At 39.3% G+C, this 19,801-nt stretch overlaps 1 protein-coding gene across 1 annotated transcript in view; it reads right to left on the bottom strand.

Moving 5' to 3' along the window:
• Nucleotides 1-19,801, bottom strand: part of Tekt3 (tektin 3) — a 37,765-nt gene that overhangs the window by 5,668 nt on the left and 12,296 nt on the right. Inside the window, exons 4-7 of the mRNA XM_046420704.2 lie at nt 10,978-11,048; nt 8,999-9,142; nt 6,775-6,997; nt 3,544-3,698 (exon numbers count right to left, since the gene is read on the bottom strand). Of these exons, the coding sequence (XP_046276660.1) occupies nt 3,544-3,698; nt 6,775-6,997; nt 8,999-9,142; nt 10,978-11,048 (593 nt within the window). The remainder of the gene's footprint in view (nt 1-3,543; nt 3,699-6,774; nt 6,998-8,998; nt 9,143-10,977; nt 11,049-19,801) is intronic.

Raw genomic sequence — 19,801 nt, forward strand, 5'->3', positions numbered from 1 at the left:
TTTATCAAACCATGGGGCCTGCCTCTCGTCTCCCACCCCTCGATGACTTCAAAAGGAACCCTGAACCCAAACTTAGGAAACAGAGCGGGGTGATAAATGATGCTTTACTCCTCACGGCCAAATACTAGTCCAGTGGAAAATGTATCTGAGGGATTGTTTGAAAATGTATACATTAAAATATCATGTTGAAAAGAAAAGAATTTAAGATCCACAGAACACAGGCAGTAAAAGTCTTTGTCTCCCCACTGTTGTGAGCACAGCTAGGGGCTACCACCATGCTCCCTGTCAACTTGAACCATCAGAAACACATCTTTTCACCATCATCAAGGCTACATTTCACTAACAACCAGTTTTCTTATTCTTGGTGGATTGTAGAAAACTAGTCTAGGAAGGCACTCAATTTTATTATTTATGTATTTATTTATTTTTGGAATTACAGATGTGAAAACCACTTTGCATTGAAATGCAAGTAAAACTACTATGTTTCTTTGTTTTGTTTTATTTTGTTTTTAATGTCAAGATTATTTAAGTAAAGTAGAGCCTGGTTCGTTTACCACCAAAGATGACAAGAAGGTTTAGAATCACTTTTGAAAGAGCCATTTGTAATATTTTCAGTGAAAATACAAGTCTTGAAATGAAAACAGCAATTTTTCTCCATCGGCACTCCACTGATCTTTGCTTTTTCTTAATCTAGAGAGCTAAATGGTGCTTTCAGAATGATCAGGTTAAGAAGGAAAATGATCCTCTCCCCTAATAGTAATCCTAAATATTTTTGGCAAGGATATTCATCCGGGGAAATTTTGAGAGAAGCAAAAGGAGGTGTTGTCCTAAAATCAATAAAGGAACAGAAGGAATAGATAGACTAGGAAGTTAACAAAGCAAAAGAAAAAGCAAATTCCATTTAGCTGGGAAAGGGGGGAAAGAGAGTAAAAATCATTCAGCCTCTCAGAGGAATCTGTGGATGTTCTAATGTTTGTCAATCCAAAGTCATCCTAAACTGCTGCTCAAAACCTTTTATAGACTGGGGATATATCTCAGTGGTAGAGAGCTTGCTTAGCATGTGTGAGGCCCTGGGTTCCATCTTTAGCAGGTCAAAGGAAAAAGCAATTCTTAGTTTGTCCAATTGCTGGCTGAATAATTTATTCCTAACCCTACTTGATGATTCTGCAGAAATTTTTGGAGGATAAAACATCAACTCAGCTTCTCCTAACAATATTTGCCAAAAATCATGATTTGTGACCTAAGCTTAACTGGCCAAGTGGGTATGTTTTGAAGCAGGGAGACATTCCAGGCTGGCTGTGCAGAGTCATTTCTAGCCTCTGGGGTGAAGGGCACTTTATCCCAAATAATGTGCTCTGTAGGAAGAGGGGTTCTATGGAACCCGTTTTGAGAACCATGCAGCCTGGGTAAGCACCTATGTGAAGCTAATCTAGGGAATGAAGTCTGTGTACAGAGGCTCCTTGACTTATGATGGGGTTATGTTTTGATAAATCCATGAAAAACTAAAAATATCATAAGTTGAAAAGTGAATTTAATACACCTATCCTACTGATTACCTCAGCCCAGCCTTGCCTACCCTAAACATGCTCAGTGCACTCGCAGTAGCCTAGAGTTGGGCAAAATCATCCCACACAAAGTGATTTTGTCATCGAGTCTTGACTATCTCCTGTAAGTAATTAAATGCTGCACCAGAAGTGGAAAACAGAATGGCAGAATGGGTACCCTTTCAGGCTATCATAAAGTAAAAATCTCTTAAGAAACTTTCTGCGTATTCTGACGCATGTTTCTTGACAACACGTGTTGATTTTCCATGAGGGTGCTACACATGGAGAGTGCTAAACAATACTGATCTCCTCTGTGACCCTCAGTTTCATCCTCTGTGAGAAAAGGAGATAAGGATGTTTCACCTACTTTGTCACATCATCTACTATGGGCGTTAAGAAGGTCAAATGAGATCAAGTACATGGCCGAGGACGGATAAAGCATTATATACTATAGAAGTTGGGGAAGCAGAAGCGAATCATTTAGTTGAATAGAGTTGCTTTTTGGGGTATCTCATTACCTCCCAACTCCCCATGACTAAAATATCATTGTCTGTCATAAGACAGGCTGGGATTTAAACCTTGGCTCTCCCCTACCACCAGATGTGACCTGGGCCAAGGCATTCAATTTTCTCCTGCTGTAGTTTTCTCATTTGCAAAATGAAGATACTACCCAGTATCAACCCAGATCAACACAGAGTAGAAAAAATATAGGAGCAGCTATTATTATCATTGCTTTCATTGTCATCATCAGTATCGTAATTATTATGATGGTCATCATAGTCACCACTGTTGACCTCACTCACAAAGGTCCCATCTTCTCCCCCTCCAGGAGATCACTGCCTCCAACCATGGCTGTTCTCTTCAGCAGTGCCCATAACAGGCCTATCTTTAGGAGAAATCCTTCTTGATGATAAGGGACTTCTGCCAGGAGACCAGGTAGGAGACCTGGCAAGTGGCATCGGAAAGGCTTCTAGAGTCCAAGCACAGCCCTTTTGTTCCTCCATTAACTATCCATTTGACTCACATCTGTAGGGAGTGCTTCATGACCTAAGGACAGAAATGATGGACTCCAGAAAGAAAAGGCAGGCTGACAGGTATTGAGAAATAGGAAAGGATTCCAGAATGAGGCTGAGATGAGGGGAATCTTGGCCAGTTTCTTATAAGTACATGCTAAAAAGGGCCTTTACAGTTTAAATAATAATAAGATTCATGCAGTGTCTAATAGATAGACTGTGGAGTCAGAGTTTTCCTGCCATGTGTATGTCAGAGCTGAGCTTGATGAAGACCAGCTGTTTTTATTTCTACTGACAACAGAAAATACTAAAGGAAGCCCAAATGCAAACTTCAGGAAAATCAGAGGATCCTAAGAATGATCTTAATGGCAAGAACAGATATTAATGCCCCCAAAGAGACCACAGACAGCAAATGAGGGTGGACCGGTCAGAAGAATCGGTACCAAAAGTATCTTTTTTCACAAGAATCCCCCACACTGAGAAATATACAGAAAGCCAATACCCTCTGCTTCCTATAAGTAAGATAAGGTGTTCTGGAAACTCCAAAGACTCCAGGGTAGTTCTCAGAAACCCACACATCACCTTGAACTCCCTGAATGAGTTAAATGTTTATCAACACGTTTGTGTGTGTGTGTGTGTGTGTGTGTGTGAAGTTTTGATATTATTTCCTTTTTTTTAAAAAAAAGTATGGCAAAATACACATAACATAAAATCTATCACTTTAACCATGGCAAAGTGTCCAGTTTAGTGATGTAAGTATATTCACACTGCTGTGCAACCATCACCACCATCCATCTCCAAAGCATCTTCATCATCCCAAACGGTAACTTACCTGTCCATTCCACAATTCACCACTATTAACACTTTTAAAGAGGCACCTACATGATGTGTGTTGTCAGAAACTGCCTCTATAGAAAGCTGATGGGTTGTACTGGGGTAAGCCTGGTGCCTTCCCCTCCCACCCAGGTGTGCACACTCCACCTTACCGTAATTGAGCGATGTCCCGACAGAGCTCTATATTGGGTCTCCTCGTCCGCTCGTCCAGTCTGGTCTGGGCCACCTTCAGGAAGGCAGACTTCTCCTTGATGGCCTTCTTGATGGATTCTATGGTCCCCTCCGTCTGGAAAATCTCCTGTAGTGTCTGTGATAAAGAGAAGCAATTGCCTAAAGCTCTGTGTGAATGAATCTCTTGGCAACCTGCTTCTGGCCTCTTGCCTGGCCACCTGCCTCACTCCTGGGAGGAGAAGGAAGCTAATTCACTGAGAACCACGTTTCTTCCTACCCCTTCCCCCGGAGAATCTTCAGTGAGGTGCTAGATCTTGCTTGGATGGGCTCTAGAGAGCTCACTGTGTGCTTCTCTTCCCAAGTCTAGATTCAGTGACCTCACACTGAAATGGACCAGGGTAGAAAACTAGCAGCTGCTACAGATCAGGGCTTCTCACTGTGCACCCCATTCTGGATATCACCCCTTATTAATTATTTACCAGTGCACATCTGCATGTAAAGAAAGGAAAGTGGGCCCATAAAATTTGAAAGGCCCTTACCTTGCTCCTCATATCAAGATGTCCTTGTCTCTCTGTCTTCCTATCAACTTAAGAGAGTTGTTTTCCTACTATTAAAAGTTTTCCTTGAAGCTCATTGGGTTTCAGCTTTCCAGTAACTCACTTGCAAGGGAAGAGCGCCAGCAGTTTTTCACTCCTGATTTTAATCTCTGTGTCTTACAGAGGTTCCCCAAATTGCAAAAAGTTAGATTCTCTCCTGGTTCCTTCTCCTCCTCTCTGCTTTTCCCAGCACCTTGATCTTTGCGCTCTGAGAGTTCCACAGCTTCCCCACTATCTTGGCTTATTCCTTCCCCTTGGCTCCTTCCCTGTTATGTACAGACATGCCCAAGTGTCACCAAATTAAAAAAAAAGAAATTCTCATGTATTTACCCCTCTCACACTCAACCCCAACAGGCTCCTCTCCCATCTCTCTGCTTATGTTCAGTGACAAACATATTCAGTCATGGCCTGTGACCACTCTCTCCACTTCCTACCCATCTAATCTCCCGGTGGCCCCTGTATTCTGTCCGTGGCCCTCCTTGCTCTCATGAAACTGCCTGTCAAGTCAAAGGTGAGGCCTTGGCTATCTCCCTGTCCTCAAAACCTGTCTCTTTTCTTTGGCCACCTGCTGTGCTCTCTACCTACTCCTCATTTACTCCCAGAACAAGTTTTATCTGGGCAATTCCAACACTACATCCTTTCTCCCCCCATAGAGAGCTACCCAGTCATGCACGTTTTTTAGCATTGGGAGTTCCTAAGTCTGTCACATAGCCTGGACTGCTTCTCTCCCAAGCTTTCAGCAACCCATTAACAATCATTTTACACTCTTCTCTTCACCAAAGCCTTCTTCAGATGTCACCTACTCCATAAGGACGTGCCTGTTTCTCACCAATGGAAATAACCACTCCTTTTATTAAACAATCTCAATATTTTGTCTATAGTTACAAGTGGTTCTTTCTGAACTCTCCCCAGTGGACCGACCATTTCTATGTACATGTCTTATCCCACTCTAAGATATAGGATTGCAAATCAATGTGACATTCAGATGAATATATCCCCAACGTGCCTGTTATACTATATTGAATGTATTTATGGGATGAATTGTGCATGCCTTCCTAAAAAAATCGTATGTTGAAGTCCTAACCCTTAGTACCTCAGAATGTGGTCATATGTGGAGTCTTTACAGAGGCATTAAGTCTCTGCAGAAGTATTAGAGTGGGTCCTAATCCAGTATGACAGGTATCATTATAAGCAGAGGAAATGTGGATACAGATATACACCCAGAGAAGATGAAATGTGGATACAGATAAATACCCAGAGAAGATAATGCAAGGACACAGGGAGAAGATGTCACCCTAGAGCAAAGAGAGAGGCCTCATAAGAAACTAAACATTAGACTCCTTAAGATCAAACTTCCAACCTCCAGGACTGTGAAAAAATTAATTTTTATTGTTGTTTAAGCTACTCAAGTCTGTGATACTTTGTTACAGTTGCCCTAACAAACTCAAATAGTAGTGAATAACACTTTGGTTAAAAAAGCAACTCTATCACATCAGCTGTCCAAAAGACTTTTAAAAATGCATCCTGACCCTATTCACCTTCCCAATAATGTCTTCTATAATCTGACTGCAACCTACTTTTCCAAGTTTTTCTCCTACAACACACTCTGTCCAGTTCAGCCACAATGGCCTTTTCGTAGACCTGAACTTAACCTCTGATTTGCTAGCTCGAAGACTTTATTCAGGATGCTGCCCCACTTGGAATGTGGGGAGAAATGTCTCCCTCCACACCCCCAAAACACTTTCCACATTTGTTATTTGGTGATCACAATTTGTAATTTCCTATTGTTATGAATCATTGTTTTTCATATGCACGCATCTCTTCTCCCCAAATACAAGCTTCTTGGGAATAAAAACGACAACATTCTGAGTTTCTCTGCCCTTCACAATAGAGCAACTTGTCTGGCTCAACTAGTATTTGTTGCATAAATAAGACAGCGTGAGAAGGAACTGTGAATTGCTGTAGCCTTGGAAAACCACCTTCATCTGGGCATTACCACCCTAGAGCAACAAAGTAGGAGAGTCAGGCTCTTAAGAAATGACCAAGGACATGCAGCATGGTCCACAGAAATGCTGAAGAGTTACAAGAATGATGCTAAATAAAGAAAGAGCTATTTGTTCATCTCGAACCAAATGACTTTCTTTTACTGTCATTGTAAAAACCCTTACATTTAGAGTGCTTAAACATTTACAACATCAGGAATACTTTGAACTACCTAATAGTTTCCTGTATTTGGTTCTAGAGTACAGAAAAAGGGTCTGAAATCATTGAACAGAAAACACTCCTACCATATGTTATAGTAATAAATTCACTTTCTAGTTATATAAAGTGAGTCATTAAACTTTAATAATAATATTTTTGTTTTCATTAAATACGAAAAACCCTTTTCCCTACATAGTGCACTCTTTGTTTTCCAAACACCAGTGGGTTCCAATTTCATTTTGACACCTGGCTACCTGGCTGAAATAAATGGTATGCTTTGTAGTGTTTTTAATTTTTCCTACTCTACATGGCCAGTTTCTATGGTTTCTTTCTGGGAGTGGTGAGAGATTTGTGGTCCCAGAGCACCCTGCCTTGTCCAGGTCAGGTAAGGGGTACCACATGTGGTTGACTTACCTTGGATAAATGAACCTGGATCTTATTCTTAGCATCTGCAGTCTCAGCAATGCGATTGGTGAAAGCCAAGTTCACTCTGTTGAATTGATTCCACATCTCGTTGGCAGTCACAACCAGAAGGTTTTCGATCTCATTTCTTAGCTTGGCAGAAGCTGCCCGTTCACACTGAGAGCGGAGAATATTGTCATCTGTAAATTTGGCCCAGGACTCAGGCACCGAGACCCTAAAAAAAAGGGAAGGACATCCAGATAGTAGTGACAATAATGAATCAGCCTAGTGAATCTGCAGGCCACCACCTAGACTGTGAAAGAGAAATCCCCAAGTCACCGGTCCCAAAGCTTATTTAAACTTTTCTTAATTGCTCCTTATTTTATTCCTAACCCATTTTCTATAAATCCAAAGCATAAACTAACTCTTCTGCCAATTCAGAGGCAGAAAAAAAATTAATGAAGAAGGTCTGCTTTTTACTCATACCTGAAGAATTTAAAAGTTCAAGTTGGTAACTGGCACTGTGGCTGGGACAGGTGAGCCAAAGGATAGGGGGCAGGATATGGAGGGTAAAGCATTCCAGAGGAGAGAATCCACTTAGGGGTCACTTTAGAAGTGGGAGGGGACATAAGTATGGGAAGGAAAATGGGAAAACTTGGGGGGACTGGGGCTGTAGCTCACTGACAGAGCGCTTTGCCTAGCACATGTGAGGCACTGGGTTCCATCCTCAGCATCACATAAAAATAAATAAAATAAAAGCATGCTGTCCATCTACAATGACAAAAAAAGAAAAAAAAATTAAAAAGATAATAGCTCCAGAGTGGTTTTTGTTACATAGGCGTTCAAATCTGTCAAAACCCATTGAAATCTACATTTAGACTAGATGAATTTTACTATATGTAAATTTTCACCTCAATCAATTGGATTATCTTTAAAGTTAGTGGCTGGCCAAATCCATGAACTCTGCTCAAGATTGCATCCAGGAGCCTGACAAACAAATCATTAACAGGATAAGTTTAACGAGCAGTAGTAAGAAAGGATTTGGCTTTTTTCAGGCTATCACAGAGTCCAGGATATCCAAGAATTAACAACATGTGATTTTCTTTGTGCTCATCTGTGTATCTTGAGGTTTTCTGTAGCAGGTAGGTGTAGTTTCCATAGTTCAAACAATAAAAAACAAATATTCTTTTTCAAAAGGATACAGGATGATGTAATTGTCAAGGCCTGGCTGCAGGATGTGCTTGTTGAATGCTCACTCAACCAAAGCTGGGTGTGTCCCTCACCTCCAGACATCTGACCATGCACTTCCCATTTTAACCTGTGCTACGGTCTGAATACGGTGTGTCCTCTCCAAAACTCATGTTAGAACTTTGATTGCCATCATGGCAGTGTCGGGAGGGGAAGCCTTTAAGGAGTGATTAGGTCATTAAGAAGTATTAATGTCTTTCCTGAGAAAATGGGTCACTTCTCATGGGAGTTGGTTAGTTTTCCTTCAAGAAGGTTATTATAAAAATGTGTGAGCCAAGTGCAGTGGTACATGCCTGTAATCCCAGCCATTCAGGAGGCTGAGGCAAAGGATCACAAGTTGGAGGTAAGCCTGGGCAACTAAGGGACACCTTGCGCAAAATAAAATTAAAAAGGGTAGGGGTATATCTCAGTGGCAGAGCAATTCCCAGCCTGCATGAGTCCCTGGGTTCCATCCCCAGGACACTGCAGCAGGTGTGGGGGTTAGTGAACTTGCCCCTCAAGCTTTGTCTTTTACGTGTGCTTGCTTGCCCTTTCCTTTTCAGTACAAAAGCCCATGGCAGAAGTTGTCATCATGCCTTCAGACTTCCCAGTATCCAGAACAGTGAGCCAAATAAACCTCTGTTCTTAATAAATCATCCAACCTCAGGTATTCTGTTATAACAAGGGAAGTTTGACTAAGACAACCTTAAACTGCCTTATTTTGAAAAAAAAAAGAAGGAAGGAAGGAATGGATAAATGAATGAACGACATGAAAAAAATCACAGAAGTGGCTGGGTGTTGTCATGCACACCTGTAATCCCAGCTACTCAGGAGGCTGAAGCAGGAGGATCTCAAGTTCAAGGTTAGCCTGGGCAATTTAGCAAGACCCTGTCTCAATATAAAAAAATAAAATAAAATAAAAAGGGATGGGGGTGGGGATAGCTCCACGGTACAGTGGCCCTGCGTTTAAAAAAAAAAATGTCACAGAAATAGCATGTGCCTGACTTACGTCGCATCCACCTTCTCCACTCCACGGAAGAAGCTGACGCCCTCTGAAGTGTTGCGCAGGTGGTGACATTTATCATCAATCCGTTGAGCTGCTTGTTTATCGCTTAGGTCCTTCTCTAGCTCGTGCTGGGCAGCTCTATTAGCTCTGGAACATGAAATGGGTAAATGAACCTTAGCATCCATCCCACAAAAAAGGGGAGGCTTCCTATGGCCAGGCTCTCATTCTCACTCTCCTCATCTCTCCTTCGCACACACTCCACTTTCCAATCAAAAGAAGCATTCTTTGGGGATAGCCTTACATGTGAGTCATGGGAACACCATCCTGCCATGGGGTGGAGTGGAACTGGGGAGAGGTGTAGATAAACAGGAGCCAGGCATCTTCTTAACACAACAGTTCCTGACAGCTCACTGGTTTAAAGTTATCTGTTCATCTCTGTGCCTACTTTTCCTCCTCCTTCTTCCTCTGCTATATCCTGACCATCATCTCCTCTATTTTTGAGTATAGACTATTGCCCAAGAAATTATGAGGTCTTTATAGCCAAGCCTCCCTCTGTCCATCCACGACCTCAGTTTGTGTTCACGCTATGGCTAAGAAGTTAGCCAGGAGATATAAACCATGTGTCAAAATTGACCTCCAGGGAAGGAGCTAAAGAGTTCTTTAAAAGAGATTAGGAGGGGCTAGGGATGTAGCTCAGAGGTAGCATGCTTGCCTAGCATGTGTGAGGCCCTGGGTTCAATCCCCAGTAGTATAATAAAAAGATTAAAAAAATTAACAACAGATCAGGAATTGGTGCCCTCTCTAGCATTATACTCCGGCAGTCCCACTTCTAGAAAGAGACCCAGGTGAGCTCTGATCTGGCTTTCCCTGCCAGATAGAGGCAGACCCACAGCTCACTCCTGAAAAGACAGGCCAAGGGTTAGGGGTGGACATAACTGATAGGTGAGCTACATATTTGTTCTTGGAATAATAGTTTACTCAGCAAATAATCATTCAGCGCCTACTACATGCCAGGCACTATGCATCTGCAAGCCTGGGATGTATCCATGGATGAAAGACATCTCTCCTCTAAGGAGCTATGCTCTACTAGGAGGAAACAGAGGGATACACATCATGAAAGGAGTTTATGTCATTAGAAGAACTGCAAAAAGCAAAGTAGGATCAAGGGGTCTAGGAGGGTGAGTTATGATCATAAACAGGATAACCAAGAGAATGTCTCCCCATGTGACATTAAGTCTTGTAAAAGTGAGAATCAGATCATTCAGTGCTGTGTTGTACATTGGAAATGGTCAGGCTTCCCCCCTGAATAAAAATGGAGACTACCAACAAGCATTTTAAAAGGATCATTCCGGTGCTAGGCTAAGAATAGGCTGCCTGCCTATAGACTCCCAAGGAGACCCATTGGGAGACCACTCTAGTGACTTGGGTGAGAGATGGTGGTGTCTTAGATCAGGGGACAGCAGTAAAGGAAGCAAGAAGTGATTGTATTCGCATGTATTTAAAAGATAGAGCCAAGACAATCTCCTGAGATTGGCATTCAGTGAGAAAAAAAATTACAAAGATAAATAAACAATTAAATTGCAATGAGGATGCAGTGAAGGCTGTGAGGATGTAATCAGGCAAGGTGGGTCTTGAAGGAAGGGTGAAAAATAAACATAAGCAAGCCACACATCATTAATTTATAACTGGTAGGGCTGAGCACACACAAGTCAATCTCTTATCGAGATTTAAGGTTTTTGAATTGAAAAATCTTAGACATATTACAAGTGAGAGCAGAAATCCTTTCCATAGACTCTCAGAATTATTGCTTTTAAAAAAAATTAAAGCAAATATTCCAAGCTCTCATCTTAACCTTTGAATAAAAATATGTGTGTGTGCACGTGTGTGTACTCTTTTAAGAAGCTAAGAGAAATATGAATAGGAGGCATGACAAAATAGATCAATGGTAACATTTAATTCATATAAAGAGGTAAAGCTCTTACGCAAGTTGGGCAATAGCCTTATCCAAATGTAGCTTCATTCTTTCTTGACAGCATAGAATAACATCAACTTCCTACTCAATTAAAAAACAAACAAAAATACATTAATGTTTTCATTATTGAGCATAACAAAGTCAGCAATAAGAAAAACTTTTGTTTCTTGAAAATTGTTAAGCAAGAAAGCAATTTTATATCTACTTATTTACCTATATGTCCCCATGATATTGACTTCTAAATAGGAGATTGAGACTCATTCCTTATAGGGCTTTAGGAAAATTATATTATGGACCAAGTTGGGATATGATTAATATTTAGGGGGTTGCTCCCTTTCTTATGTTTGTCCTTAACTAAAATATTAGAAAAAAATAGAAACCCTTGTAATAAGCAAGTTTGAACTTAAGTGTACGTGTTTTCTTCTATAACAGCTAGTCTATAAAATCAAAGTAAATCAAGGATGGAAAAGGGGAAATCAACAGGAGCTTGTCCTTGGCAGTACTTATAATCCTCAGCAGACCCAACTCTTTGGTCCAAACTGGAGGTCAATATATTGTGATGCTGTTTGTGCCAAGACCATGTCAGCCATACCTTTCCACTTGACCAGACATGTAGCATTTTGATGTATGCTCTATTTCATAGAGGATGTATGCTGTATTCCACAAGCATGTGCTATATCAGAGATTTTTAAGATAAACATTGATTGCTCTCTGAAATTAATATTCACCATAGAAAATTCATGAACTCTGAACAGCACCAAGAAGACATTTTTAAAAAATATACATAATCACATAATCATCCTTATCACTTTTTTCATCAAAAGTGACCATCCTACGTATGCTGTTTTGTGGCACTTTAAACTTGAGCATTTTCCCATGACATTAGACAATACAGTTGTGGACAACCTTAATAAATGTTTAGATGCTGCCAAAGGGTATGATTTTCTCCAAGGTTTTGACAAGTATAGCTAAAGTGCTCTTCTAAGAATGTATGTGTCTACAACAATGAATGTCTCTATTGCCTTTGTCCCTTCCCAAGTAGCCATTATTGCTCCTCTAAATCTTTGCTAATGTGATGGGAGCTCCCTCAAATAAACAGCCCACTTGTCTGAATTTGCAGACTAATATAGTATGTAGTTGTTTCTCATTTGACTTTCTTTCTATTCATGGGCTTGTCCACTTTTTCTGTTGTGTGTTTTTAAAAATTAATTTGTAAGGATTTTTAAGATGTTTAAAATTCAGTCCTTTCTCATCGTGTATATAATAAATATATTTTTCACCATTTTGGCCCTTGCCTTTATATTTTGTGTGCATGGTATTTTTATATAGTTGTTGAAATCTAGCAAATATCTGTCAAATATAAAAAAAACCTTCTTGGTTTCTGCCTTTGCTGTTGTTATGGTTTGAACTTTAGGTTTCCCCTGAAAGCTTCTGTTAGTGCAGAAATATTCAGAGATAAAATGATTAAATTATGAGGGCTGGGACCTAATCAGGTTTAAATGGACTCACTGGCTGGTAACTGTAGGCAGGTGGGGCATGGCTGGAGGAGGTAGGTCACTGGGAGTGTGCCCTGGAAGGGTTCATCTTCCCTGTGGCCCCTTCCCCCCTCTCTTTCTGCTTCCTGATTATTGTGTCCTGAGCTGTTTTTCTCTGTCACACCCTTCTGCCATGATGTGTTGCCTCATCTCAGAGCCCAAAGCCATAGAATCAGCCAGCCTGAACCTCTGAAACTGTGACCCCAAATAAACTTTTCCTCCTCTAAGTTGTCCTCATTGGGTCTTTTTGTCACAGAGATGAAAAGCTGATTAAAACAGTTTGTGTGTGTGTGTGTGTGTGTGTGTGTGTGGTGCTGGGGATCGAACCCAGGGCCTTGTGCATGTGAGGCAAGCACTCTACCAACTGAGTTATATCTTCAGCCCCAAAATAGTTATTTTTTATTATAAAAACTTTCTTCACTCTAGCACTAATTATTAAACACCTATATAGTTGCCTTTTTTATTATTTAACATAAAAAATATTGGGTGCACCTACAGAGACCAGCCTACTGTTTGATTCCTCAATACTCTGAATTAATGGAGCAAATGAGGAATTAAATTCCCATCATCATACGTTGGCACCAAAGTTCTCACTACTCTTACAGGTGGCCAAGTTTTCTTACACAGTGTGTTGGTTGTTACATAAACTTGAATTTTTGTGTTGCTCTATTTCATCTGTCTCAATGACTTGTGTGTGTGTGTGTGTGTGTGTGTGTGTGTGTGTAGTGATGAATGAGATACTGGTAAAGGATGCATGGAGTCCTCCTTGGACAACACCATTTAAAACCCCACAGTTTTCACACAGCACATAGAGGAAATTCTCCTTGGACTTTTAGTGGGGGAAAATGCATTTAATGAGACTCTTGATATTTTTTTAAAAAAATTTAATAATAATTTTTCATGTGCATTTAAATAATGTCATATAGTGAATGTCAGAATGGTGGGGGTGATCATGAGAATAGAAAAAGGCTATCCCCAAGGACCCCTGGAGCTGTCCCCCATGTTAACTTATCAGTCTATGTTCATACATAGAGGTGACCTTGAAATACCATAGCAGAAGTAAATGGAGGGCAAAGCATTCCCTTACCAGCTTACAAGAAGAAAACATTCAGAAGAAAGTGGGTACACACAGAAGGCAAAAGTGTGGGAGAAGTCTGGATCCAGTAGACCTGTGTCTGTAGCCTCCACCTCGGGAAGTGAAGGTTCTGGCGCAACATTTGAGAAATGCATATTTACGAGGCTGCAAAGTGGTTCCAACACTTCTGGATCCTGACTTGGTGAGGAATAATGGACTTCATGAATGACATGCCCCTGGCTACTTCTCTGAGATTCTCGGAATCTCAATGGCCAAAATGATTAAAATGTGACCTATTTTGTAGAGCTCTGGATGAAAGTGCAATAAGGAATCATGTCCAGTTGTTTGAAGAACCTTCCATTTATCCTACCATTTGAGCAGTTGAAATTTCTGTGAAGCATCTCTCATTACAATTCACCTATGGCAACTGAATTTTCTGGACAAGGGTGAGGGAGGTAGAATACAGACTGCAAAGTCTTGCTAAACATCACCTCTGTTGCCTCACACTCCCAGGTCTTGGGTGGAAGAGTGGTTAAAGACATGCTGGCATCAGACAGTGCTAGTTCAAATGCTGGCTTTTCCATTTGCTAAACTGTGACCAAAGACAAGTTATAAACTAAAGGTAATAATACCTTTTCCAAGGCTGTTGGGTAGATAATGATGTGCCTGGCAGATGGTAAGTGCTCAAAAAGTGTTAGGTCTTTTGATGTTGCAAGAAGAACAATTTGCATGATGTTAGAACTTAAGCTTCACTTTAGAAGGGAGCTCTGCTCTACTCTCAGCTAAGAAATATGGACCATTGGGTGGAAACATATATGAAGAAAGCAGTTCTTATTACTGGTGGTCAGAACCCACCCAAATTTCTTTCCATCCTGGGATCAGGGCTGTGCTGGGCTGAAATGCTGGGATGTCTCTCCATCTTTGGTATGCATTGCTTGCACATTCTCAATAAGCCTCTGCAGTTGGAGTGTTTTTGCTTTCTGCTTCTACATCAGTAACGAGGGAAAGTCACTTGTGGGAAGGAAATTGGCCAGCCAGCTGGGGCCAAGCCCAGTGCCTTAGCCTGAGTTGTAAGCAGCAGGCCTAGCCTATGTCCCAGAGCAAGGCCAGGATGGGTTGCATGGGAGATGATTCTCTGGGTTCATTTATCTTCAGAGTCGAAGGATATATCATGGTCTGGGAATGCTATAAAGATGGGACCATGGTAGATTCCCCAAAAGAAGCCCTTGTATAAGAATTTGTTAAATCCAATTTGAGCATCTCTTATCAGAAATGCTTTGGATTAGAAGTGTTTGAGATTTCAGATTTTTTTCAGAATTGAGAATATTATTTGAGATTTCAGATTTTTTTTTCAGAATTGGGAATATTTGCATATGCATAATGAAATATCTTGGGGATGGGACCCAAGTCTAAACACAAACTAACACGAGTTCCATTTATATTTCAGATACACATGGTTTGAAGGTAATTTTATACAACTGCATGTTATATTTATGTGTTTTGACTGAACTATTACATGAGGTGTGGAATTTTCCTCTTGAAGTGTCAAAATGTTTTGAATTCTGGAACATTTCAGATTTTAGATTTTTGGATTAAGGAGTCTCAACCTGTTTCACAAATTGAATGTAATAGTCAAGAGAATCCATGAAAAAATTTTTCACTATGCCCATGTCTTTCAAAAGTAGGCCTTTCTTTTCTTTGCTCATTTATTCATTCTAAACCTTGAGACCTATTTGATAAAATGATGATGATGATGATGATGATGATGATGATGATGATAATAAATATATGACAATGCTACTATCTTGAATAAGTGACAGGACACATTCACTACTTGAATTAATTGGCAGTGACCAGGGCACCCCCTCAATTCATGAGCCATTACTCTAATTGCAGATTCAAAGTTTTAGATAAAGCAACTTTTGCTATGGACCCTTAAAGATAAAAAGATCTAAAAGTTTCTTCTTTTTAGATAGCTTTATAGAGGTAAAATTCACATGCCCTAATTCAACTATTTGAAGTATATAATTCAGTTTTTTTGAGTATATGCAGAGTTGTTAAACTCATCACCATAACCATATTCAGCACATTTTCATTACCTCCCCATAAAAGAAACAGGCACCCATTAGTTGTCACCCCCCGTTTTTTATCCCCCAAGTCTAGGAGGGCAACCACTTATCTAACTTCATACTCTATAAAATTCCCTTTTGTGGAAATTTCATATAAATGAAATTATACGATATGTGGTTCTTTGTGACCAACTTCTTTCACTTAACATTCTGCTTTCGAGAGTCATCTGTATGTCAGCACATGGCTCAATAACATTCCTTGTATGACTATACCATATTTTATTTATCCATTTATCAGCTGATAGAAATTTGGATTTTTTTCACTTTGGGGTTGTCACGAATATAATTGCAATAAACAATCAGGTACAAATATTTTGGAGGGAGGGTATACATTTTCTTTTCTCTTTGGGTAGATACCTAAAATTAGAATTATTGGATCATAAAGTAACTGCATTCCATCATTTTCCAAGCCAACTGCCTCATTTTACATTCCTTCCAGCACTGTGTAATGGTTCTAATTCCTTCACAGTTTCATGTGTTATTTTCTGTATTTTTTTTTGTTGCTATTATAGCCACACTAGTGGGTATGAAGCTACATTTCATTGTGATGTTGATTTACATTTCCCAATAATTAATGATGTTGAACATTCTGACATATGCTTGTTGGTCTTTTGTATGTTCTCCTTGGAAAACTATGTATTCAGATCCCTTGCCCATTTTTTTAACTGGGCTATTTTTCTCTCTAAAGATCATAATTTTCTCTCTAAAGGGATGCATGTCCCTTACTAGACATATGATCTGCAAAGATTTTGTTTTTACTTTGTTGAGCATGTTCTGAAGTACCAAAATTTTAATTTTGATGATGATTAGTTTATCCCTTTTTTAATTTTGTTGCTTGTGCTTTAGTGTCATATCTAAGAGGCAGCACCTTCTTCAATGTCACATATTCATGTGCTAGTTTTTCCCCAAGAGCTCCATCAATTTAGCTGTTCCATTTAAATATTTGATCCATTTGACTTATTTTTCATATGTTGTGATATAAGGATCCAACTACATTCTTTCACCACACATGAAATCCAATTGTCCAAAGCACCATTTGCTGAGGAAACCATTCTTTTCTCACTGAGTTGTCTTGGCGCCCTCGTCAAAAGCCAATTGATGACAACTATGAAAGTTTATTTCTCAACATTTAAATTCTGTCCCATTGTACTCTCCATCTTTATCAAAATACCACACTGTCTTAAGTACTGTAGCCCTGCAAAAAGTTTTGAAATTGGGAAGTGAGAATCCTCCAACTTTCCTCTTTTTCAATATTATTTGACTATTTGGCATTGCTTAGATTTCCACATGAATTTTAGGATTTACTTCTCCATTTCCACTAGGAAGTCAGCTGGGACTTTGATAGAAATTGTGTTGACTCTATGGATCAGTTTGGGAAATATTTTTCTCTTAACACCAACAAGTCTTCCAAATCATGAACATGTTATGTCCATTTTTTTAGATCATCTTCCATTTCTTTCAGCAATATTTTGTGGTTTTGAAGCACTTGTTCTTAATTCTGACTATTCATTAAGATTTCCATGGCAACTATCATCTGGGTCAGATTGAGATATTACAAGAATAGCTTTATGAAAGTAATACAACTGGAATAGGTATTTGATATTGATAACAAAATCATTTAGTTAATGGATCTCTTGGTTAAGTGGAGTATAAACTATTACCAGAAAATGTAAAAGTCCATTACAAACTACCTCTGATTTATTTTTGGAAAAAATAAATATTTTATTCAAAATTTTACACTTAGTGTTATCTGTATAAAGCTGCAAAGTCTTTTAAATGGGGAAAATGATTATCAAGATGATGTAAAAGTTCAATATTCTATATTCAATTGACACTTCGTTTACAAAATTTATAACATACAATAGAAGTATTCACTCAAATAAACTTACAATCATAACCCCAGTAGCTTCCAGTCATTTGATCCACTTACAGTCCTGTATTTTATGTCTTAAGGTGGCATTTAAATAATCTTCCCAGTATTGAATTTGAAGTTTTCTCATCTCACTAGTGTTGAGAAGGAATAAACAGGACTGAAAGACCTATCATGTGCAAGTGATTATGGATAACAATGTAATGTAAATGTAAATGTTTGAGGAGACAGAAATGTTTAATCTGACTTAAACATGTATTTGAATCTGAATCAATACATATGTGCATAATGTATACATATATTGAAACATCACATTAACCTATTAATGTATAGGTTTTGTTTTTATGTATAAGTTAAAAATAAATTTAATGTTAAAAGCTAAAAACTATTTCCATGGTAATATTTGAAAACCATTCATGCTTAGCCCCCATTCCAGATCTGAATCAAAATCTCTGGGGAAAAGTCCCAGTCACTGATATTTTTAAAATCTTCATCACATGATTCTAATGTAAAGGCATGTTTGAGGACCACTCCTAGAATAAAAGAAATGCTAATGATAGCCAAGTTTCAAAAAACATCTCTTGAAAACACCGTATGTCTGTTTATGAGCAAACTGCTGAACTGTAGTTGTTAAAAGTAGCTTATAGTTTTCTTCCCATTGGACATCTCAGGATCAGTGAGAACAAAAGGCCAAAGAACAGATTCTGGCAAATTCCTTCCCATTTAGGATGACAAAGTACATGACAGATTATTTTAAGAATTGCAAGATTCATCAGAAGCTGGGAAAAAAGAAACAACAGATCAGGGACCCATTAATGCAAAGCTATTTCATTCAGGATTTCCTATTCATAATTACTCCCATGCAACAGGGGGGACCATGATTTTTACAAGTAACGTGCATAGACTTCCTGTAGTGGCCAAAGATTTCCTGAATTTATTTTTTCAGTTCATATTTCTCTCAGAGAATCAGACAGTGAAAGAAAGGAAAGAGCAAAGAAAAAAGTTTTGCTTATCATTTTAAAAAATACCTTTATTTATTTATTTGTAGGTGGTGCTAAGGATCAAACCCAGGCCTCCATATCCTAGGCAAGTGCTCTACCACCAAGTTATAACCCAGCTCATGCTTATCATTCTTAATGTAATGAGCCAATGAAAAAAGACTAGGGCACCGTTAAAATATAAAGATGTAATTACTTGGATGACCATATTGTTAGATCATCATCAAGGACTCATTCTTACCACGGATCAGTCAAACAAGGGCAAAGAGGTGGAACCCTGCAAACCTAGTTCAGGGATGAAGAAGACAGACTCATAGCAGAACTTTCATGATTCAGAAAGGGAAACAAAGCTGAGATGTTAGATGGGAGCCAGCAAAGGAAGGCCTTGGTGGTTTTCTCCTATAGGAATTAGAGTGTCCCAGAATAGTTTTTATCTGAAGGAAGAAATTGGCGACAATATATCTTGTCTAGTAGAATTTGGGGAAGGGAAAGGGTCTGGAAATTTCCCATGATCCACCTGGAAAGAAGGACTGAACACTTATTAAAGGGGTTGAAGAGACAATGGCTGCACTCCAAACACTGAGGACACTGGCACCATCAATAGAAAGGGGTAGACAACAGGGTATAGTAGGCTGAGAAGGGTATTGGGAGCCAAGAGGAGGATGAAGGGAGATTGGGTTAGATCAGTGAATGCTGTATGCCTGGGTGGAAATATCACACTGAAACCCATCAATAACTACAACTGATACATGTTAAATAAAACATGTTGAGACACCTAGGGATATAAAACTCATGCTTAAGAAAATATCTGGGCAGGAGAAAGAGAATGGGAAAGGCCTCAAGTGTATATTGGCTGAAATCTTAAAGGCAGAGATCTCATGGTGACTAGTCCAGAAAGTCAAGATCAGAGAACTCAGAACTAAATCAAGATTAATGAGTAGAAGGAGGAAGAGAGACTGTGGAAGACAGAATTCAGCAGAATCATTCAGATACAACTCTCAGCTTCTGGGTGGCAATTTGCTGATGTAAAAAGGCTTTCTTTCTTCCAAATACATATTCCCTTTTACATTTCCTGAAATGTAATCTAAAGAGGTAACAGAAGTGTGTACAGTTACACAATTATCAACAGTAATAATTTTACATACTGCAGTATGTAACTAAAATTGAAAAAGAGTGGCAGAAGGAAACAACCTAACTACTCTAAGAGAGGATCAACATTTTTAAAAA

This window comes from Marmota monax, unplaced genomic scaffold, assembly GCF_021218885.2.
Source record: "Marmota monax isolate L192 unplaced genomic scaffold, Marmota_monax_Labrador192_F-V1.1 WCK01_AAM20220418_F8-fsc00251, whole genome shotgun sequence".
Taxonomy (NCBI): Eukaryota; Metazoa; Chordata; class Mammalia; order Rodentia; family Sciuridae; genus Marmota; species Marmota monax.